The sequence below is a fragment of the Xiphophorus couchianus genome, chromosome 7 (genome assembly GCF_001444195.1).
Source record: "Xiphophorus couchianus chromosome 7, X_couchianus-1.0, whole genome shotgun sequence".
NCBI lineage: Eukaryota > Metazoa > Chordata > Actinopteri > Cyprinodontiformes > Poeciliidae > Xiphophorus > Xiphophorus couchianus.
This window is the reverse complement of record NC_040234.1, coordinates 36,967,829-36,974,822: the sequence shown is the minus strand read 5'-3', so window position 1 is coordinate 36,974,822 and position 6,994 is coordinate 36,967,829. Positions and strand designations below refer to the sequence as shown.

The 6,994-nt window shown below is 41.3% G+C and overlaps 1 protein-coding gene and 1 long non-coding RNA gene across 2 annotated transcripts; one reads left to right on the top strand and one right to left on the bottom strand.

Annotated features, from left to right (window-relative positions):
- Positions 1-1,434: 1,434 nt before the first annotated feature.
- On the bottom strand, positions 1,435-2,734 carry LOC114147623 (collagen alpha-3(VI) chain-like). The gene is made up of 2 exons (XM_028022121.1): positions 2,708-2,734; positions 1,435-2,288 (listed from the first exon to the last, which is right to left on the bottom strand). Exons 1-2 carry the CDS (start codon positions 2,732-2,734, stop codon positions 1,992-1,994), a joined length of 324 nt encoding a protein of 107 aa, XP_027877922.1. The 3' UTR covers positions 1,435-1,991.
- Positions 2,735-5,806: 3,072 nt separating this feature from the next.
- Positions 5,807-6,463, top strand: LOC114148200 (uncharacterized). Its single transcript, XR_003596237.1, has 2 exons — positions 5,807-6,191; positions 6,403-6,463. It is a non-coding gene; the product is annotated as an uncharacterized LOC114148200 (long non-coding RNA).
- The last annotated feature ends 531 nt before the right edge of the window (positions 6,464-6,994 follow it).

The window sequence follows — 6,994 nt, the reverse complement described above, 5'->3', positions numbered from 1 at the left end:
TAACCTGTACTGGGGTAACCCGTGACTGGGTAACTTTTGACTGGGGTAACCTGTACTGGGTAACCTGTACTGCACAGGTGTCAAACTCCAGTCCTCAAGGGCCAGTGTCCTGCAGTTTTTAGATGTGCCACAGGTACAAAACACTGGAATGAAATGGTTTAATTACCTCCTCCTTGTGTAGATCAGTTCTCCAGAGCCTTGCTAATGACCTAATTATTCTATTCAGGTGTGGTGCAGCAGAGACGCATCTAAACGTTGCAGGACAGTGGCCCTTGAGGATTGGAGTTCGACACCCCTGCTGTACTGGGTAACATTTGACCGAGGTAACTTGTACTGGGTAACCTGTACTGGGTAACATTTGACTGAGGTAACTTGTACTGGGTAACCACCTGTCCCGTTGTGAGCTCCGTTGCGTTCAGCCTCTCATGCAGACTCGTGTTACAGACCTGAGGTGAGCTGACCAGTCATGAACCGGCGGTCGCCCTGCTTCCTGCTGCAGCACCTTACAGCTGATTCAGTCTCGTTGCATTCAGACCTTATTGGTTCAGGTGATGCTTTGTTCAGAATCATTTTTCCTTTCAATAACTGTACATTTGAACTCCCCCCTCTACTGGCCAGGTCCAGTACTGCAGCAGGTCGGGTCGGTTCCTGCCAGGTTCATAGCTGTTTCATTTCCTGAACATGTTTCACAGAGACATCGTGGCTGATAAAGACAGACAAACATGTGCAGGACACATAAGCAGTGGAGCGTGGTTAGCTTTGGTTAGGAGCTCCATGATTTCAGGTTGGGACGTTTTCAAAGTAAAAGCATCCAGGAAATCAGGCTTCCATCCGCAGGTTGGTCAGATTAAGTTGTGTTAATCTGAGGAGTTTAAAAAATCTTTTTGCTGTTTATGATTTCCAAACTGGAACTTTATCAAAAAGCTTGTTTGTGGCGCAACACAGGGATTAGTCCTCCGCTCCTTTCTCTTCTAATTTCAGGAACGTTTTTATGTTTCATCTGATTATTTCTTCTAGATGCCAGTAAAACCCAGCAGATTTTTCTTCAAACTAACTTTGTTGCTAAAAATCCTGACTAGCCTAAAATTTCCTGACGCTCAATGACGACAAATCAGATTTAGTTCAGATTGACTCGGGTTTTTCCTTCAATCATTTTTCAACCAAAATTACCAACAATTAGCTAACTTTCTTAATATTTGGCTTCAAACTAAACATTTAGTTTGTAGCCAAATAGGTAGTTAGTTTGCTAATTAAATGTTTATAAATTCAGTTATAAACATTTGTAAATGAATGAATATCTTGGTGAAACCCAACTTCTTCCTGTTATGAAAACGTTGCTGTTAATGTTTGACTGTAATTTTGCAAACGGTTTCTGATCATAGTTCAGTATAAGTTACAAAGCACTGCCTGGTTCTGTTGGTTAAAGCGGTCCGTCTCATTTTCTGTCAGTTCCAGTACCGGAACCGGACTTCGTTTAGAGACCTTATGGGTTCTGGTTGAAGGACGTTGAAGTCACTTCAGCTCCGTTCCTCTGAAATGTTTTGGGAATTATTCTGTAAGTTTTGGAAAATGACCCAGTAATTTCCGTGTCATGTAAACTCTGTAAAAGTAACTGTTAGTTGCAGAAAATAACCTGTTAGCACCAGGAAAGTATGAGTTGCACTCGGCATCAGGTTAATGTTGCAGGTGGAAAAGTTATGGTGCTAAAATGGAATTAAAAACTGGGTGGTGTTAATAGGAGGTTCCTGATCTCAGCAGCAGCTTCTTCCTGCACATGTGTGCAGGTTAGTGTGGTAGTTGAGGTGGGACCGTTGGTTACCTGTCCCTCGTCCAGCCACTGGGGCCTCACTGGCCAGCGGAGGGCCCCCCACCCGGCTCACTGCACCACACACTCACTACCAAATCTTGAATTATATCCCGCAACTTGAGGAAGGAGTCTACATTGAACATGTGAGCTCCCAGAGCTCCCAGAGCTCCCAGTCCACCGCGTCCTAAACGCCGACCGCAAACACCTCCACGCCCGCCATGCGCAGCGCCTGGGCCGGCTCGGCCACGTCGTCCTGCGAGCGCCCGTCGGTCAGCGCCAGCACCACCTGGGCCGCCCCGTCGGCCGCGCGGCTCCCCGCCGCAGATGTCAGGTGTGTTCGGATCAGGAAGTCCAGGCCCAGGCCGGTCCGGGTGCCGCCGCCAAGGGTTGGGTAGGTGTTGAGGTGGAACTCGGTTCGGGGTTTGCTACTGTACTGCGTGAGGGCGAACTTAAACCTCCAGCCTGCAGCGATTTTATCAGGCTGCACAGAAACGTTCTGATCAGGTCAAAGTTCTCCGGCCCCAGGCTCCACGACGAGTCCACTAGAGAGTACACGTCAGCTGCCGAGTCTTCACAGGACAGAAGACCGACCGAGAAAAGACACTGGGTGTGTTTATTATGTGACAAGGCTTCACATTAAACTGATCTGTTCACTCTGCTCTTTTTGAGAGGGACAGAATTATCCAATCATCTGATCAATCAGCTAATATGGATCAATTTGGTAAACTTTACAACCAGCTTTACAAAAAAGTCCATTAAAATTTAAATGAAAACAAGATGATTTAGCCAGGAATGTTTCTGAATGTTTCCAGGTTTGACTTTGTGGATCTAGTGAGTTTTTATCGACTTCAGTTTGAGTCGGTTCATTTATTTCACATTCAGTTTCATAAAATGCAGCACCTGCAAGTTTTTATTTAAAGTTCTCATCATCAACGTTTTTGTAAGCTTGGCTGAGGGGAGGAAACAGGTTTGTTTGGAGAAAAGGTGAGATGGTTCAGCTTACCGTCCTGAGCATGGAGTTCAGTGGGGAGCCCTGCGAACAGCGCCCCCAGGAGGACACACAGGGGCAACAAGCGCTGCCGCCCCATCTTCAGGTGAAACTAGCACGCACCTGAGAAACAGAAAAACAGAAAAACTGAGCCGAGCGAAACATCAGAATATTCACTTTAATTTTCTGCTTTCAGTTTGGCCCATGAGAAGTTTCTGGTCTTTAATTATTTCTGTTTAGATTTAAACCCACAACCCTGAAGCAAATCATCTTCAATAGTCCAAACAAAAGAGAAAAAATCTATTTTTTTTGTTCCAGAAACTTTTCAAGCTCCATAAATTAAACTAAGTTGTCCTTTTGTTCCTGAAGGCAACACGCTTCTGCCAGGAAGTAGCAAGTTATAGCAGAGCTAGCGCTAAAACTACACTGCTGGTTCTGGAAAATACGTTATAAAAGGATTATAAGTGACCAAAAGTAACTTTGCACTTTTAGTCTCAGAGAAATGATCTGTAAGTTTCAGGAAGTTAGATGTTTAACAAAACCTCCTGCATGTTTCAGAAAGACTCAGAGCTTTGGAAAGCAGCAAGTCGCCACATAGCACAGCATCCTGCAGTTTTATGAATGTCATTTTAATATTTCTTACAACATCCTGTAAGTTCTGGACAGTAGTCAAAGTCTCCACTTAAAACAATCCGGTACCTGAAAGTATTGTGTTAGTTTGGCAAGTTACAGAAGGCTCTAGAAAGTAACCTGCAGCTTCCTGAAAGTGTCTGAGAGTAATGGGAAGAAGTCGATTCCTACATTGGCTAATGTAGCCACATAAGTTTAGGAAAGTAACAGGTTGCAGGTTACAGGTGCGGCCTGAAGGTTCAGAGAAGGTAACCTGGAACCTGAAAGCTCCAGAAAGTAACATTTTCTGTGTCACATGATAAGAAAACCTGATTGTAAAATGTAATGTCTGCTATGATTCAAGAGCTTCTGGACAGGAAGAGCCTCGTCTCTCCCGTTTCCCGTCACCGGGATTTTCCCGCCGCTCTTCCTGGCCGCCATGTTTCTCTCTGCTTCCAGCCTTTTAAACATCGCAAAAAATAAAATAACCTGAATTCAGTCTGCTGGTCTGTAGCCAATCAAGCAGGCGGCAGAGCGAATCGCTACTGATGGCGCCGATAAACAGGAAGTGGAGGCTGGTTAGCATGAGGCTCGGCTCACAACAACAGAGAGGTTTCTATGGGACAGGCTGGAATCGTTCTGTCTGCTGCTGATGCTACAGGATGTTTGGAGACGTACAGAGAACAGGAAGCAGCTGCTCAGTCATGTGACGTAAACATTCGCTACATCAGATTTTATTCTGCAAAGTTTCAATGAAATGTTTTTCAGAAAAGCCAAAAACAACCTGAAGGAAACATAAAACCCTTGTTGTGTAATTTAGTCAGTTATCTCCAATTTCTCCATTTCCATGAAGCTTTTCTAAAGCGAAATCTAAAATGTGCTTAAAGAAACGTTGATGGAAACGCGGCGTTGCATCGTCAGACCAACCGATTGGGTCAGAAACTCTAAGCTCCCTGTTGGTCCTCAGAAAGTATCTGGAGGATATTCCTAGAGAACCTGTCAGTCTGGGGAACGCAGCTGCATGTTTGGAGAGATTTAGATGACAATCTTTAACTTTGGTGTTTTATCTGCTTATAATCAGGCGTTTATGCATTGAGCAGGTCTTGTGCGCTATTCGGTTCCCCTGCGAAAATCTGCCCCCCTGTGTCGGGAGCGCGCATTACAGCCGGAGAGGCGGATCTGACCATTTTCACGGCGCTTCTGATCGATTTCTCGGTAAAAACAACTCAGTTAATCATGTCAAGCTTGTAACATTTAGTTTAATCGGCAGCTATTGTTTACAAAATTGTAAAAATAATTAAATAAACGAGATCTTTTTACGCTGTTTTGTGTTATTTTAAACGCCAAGAGAATCGGTCTTTTTCTAACTTTTGTCACTTACGCCTGACAGAAATAAAAGTCAGTCAACACTTAGTGTGTATTTATAATTTTTCATTGCTGATATAAGACGATTGCTGAAAGCATGGCATAATTATTAAGACTTCCTGAAAAGACGAAAGCGTGGACTTTCTGGTAAATCCCGTTCTAATGTAAAATATGACAGATTACTGTAGTAAGGGCATTTCTAGTATACTGCAGGCTATCACACATAACAATTTTTGAGAATTTGGCAACAGTTGCCCTTTATTCCCAAACGTTATGGGGGGAGGAGAGTAGAGAATGAATATTTCAGCTGCCTGAAATAACCTGTTCCCCTCCATAACATGGGAACAAATTAATTCACCAACAAGGCCTTAACTCTGTTTATTCCTCTTATCATCAACAATAAATCCTGTGAATTTGGTAACATTTGCTCTTTATTTGACAAAGTTATGAGGGGGGAACCATATATTTCAGCTGCCTGAAATAATCTGTTCCCCTCCATAACATGGGAACAAATTAATTCACCAACAAGGCCTTAACTCTGTTTATTCCTCTTATCATCAACAATAAATCCTGTGAATTTGGTAACATTTGCTCTTTATTTGACAAAGTTATGAGGGGGGAACCATATATTTCAGCTGCCTGAAATAATCTGTTCCCCTCCATAACATGGGAACAAATTAATTCACCAACAAGGCCTTAACTCTGTTTATTCCTCTTATCATCAACAATAAATCCTGTGAATTTGGTAACATTTGCTCTTTATTTGACAAAGTTATGAGGGGGGAACCATATATTTCAGCTGCCTGAAATAATCTGTTCCCCCTCCATAACATGGGAAAAAATAAGCAAACCCTGTGAATTTTGAAACTGTTGGTCATTATTTGTCTATATATCGTTTGAAGCAATTAATTATTTGATATTTTGAAATCTAAGATGGTTATAATAAATATTACTGTTGATGTGATTATCTTTATGTAATGTATGCTCTCAGAGAGGCGGTCCACAGCATGAGGTTGGAAATTGCTGTGAGACTTATCCTTAACATTAATATTCTTATTTTGAGTGTTTATGACAATTGTTATCATGATTACTATTATTTGTATGTTTGGCTAAAACATCTGTACTTAGCAAAACTTAAAACATTAACATGGACTCTGAAAACATTTATTTAAGGAAATTGTTTGTCTACAAATTAATAAGTACAATCATTTCATTTTCTATATTTTTTTCATAAATGACTGTGTTGGTGCTTAGCACATCCTGTGTAACAGTTTCATACACACACAAACACACATATATACGGTCACGATTGTACATGTATAATCGTGTGTGTGTGTTTTTATACTTTTGTTGTTAACAGAGGACCTAAAAGACTTGTGTCACTTCTGTGGAGAGATGGAAAGTGACACGGATGTGAACTGGGTAGGAAAGTTTTTAGAATTATTCAAAGACTTAGTGTTAGTAAACTAAATGAAGAGGACAAGTTTTATCTAATCTTATCTTGCGTAAACAAGCTATGATATGATCCTCCAACAGTTGGAATATAAAGGAATCTAAAATGATTGATTATATATTGTAATTGTAAAGACATATTTTTCTAAAAAAAACCTGATATTTTTGGTTTCTTTCCTAGATCCAGTGTGACGTGTGTCTGAGGTGGTTCCATCATGCATGTGTGGGAAGCCCACCAACTGAAAAAACATATCACTGCTTTGCATGTTTGCCTTAGTTGCCTTTGTTCCTGAGATTGCTGTGGTGTGCTTGTTTATGTATGTTGTTTAAAGGTTAATAAATTACATTTTGAAAACTGTTTGATATTTATACTTACAAGACTTTGATATAAGGCAGCTATGGAAAAAAGTTTAAATCCCAAGGCCCCTCATAACTTTGTCAAATAAAGAGCAAATGTTACCAAATTCACAGGATTTATTGTTGATGATAAGAGGAATAAACAGAGTTAAGGCCTTGTTGGTGAATTAATTTGTTCCCATGTTATGGAGGGGAACAGATTATTTCAGGCAGCTGAAATATATGGTTCCCCCCTCATAACTTTGTCAAATAAAGAGCAAATGTTACCAAATTCACAGGATTTATTGTTGATGATAAGAGGAATAAACAGAGTTAAGGCCTTGTTGGTGAATTAATTTGTTCCCATGTTATGGAGGGGAACAGGTTATTTCAGGCAGCTGAAATATTCATTCTCTACTCTCCTCCCCCCATAACGT

Excerpts from the sequence above, each read along its gene's own strand:
- LOC114147623 (XM_028022121.1), bottom strand. The coding sequence starts at position 2,734 with ATGAGAACTTTAAATAAAAACTTGCAG. Across the intron at positions 2,289-2,707 it reads CTTTAAATAAAAACTTGCAG|CCTGATAAAATCGCTGCAGG; the intron begins GTGCTGCATTTT and ends GTTTCTGTGCAG.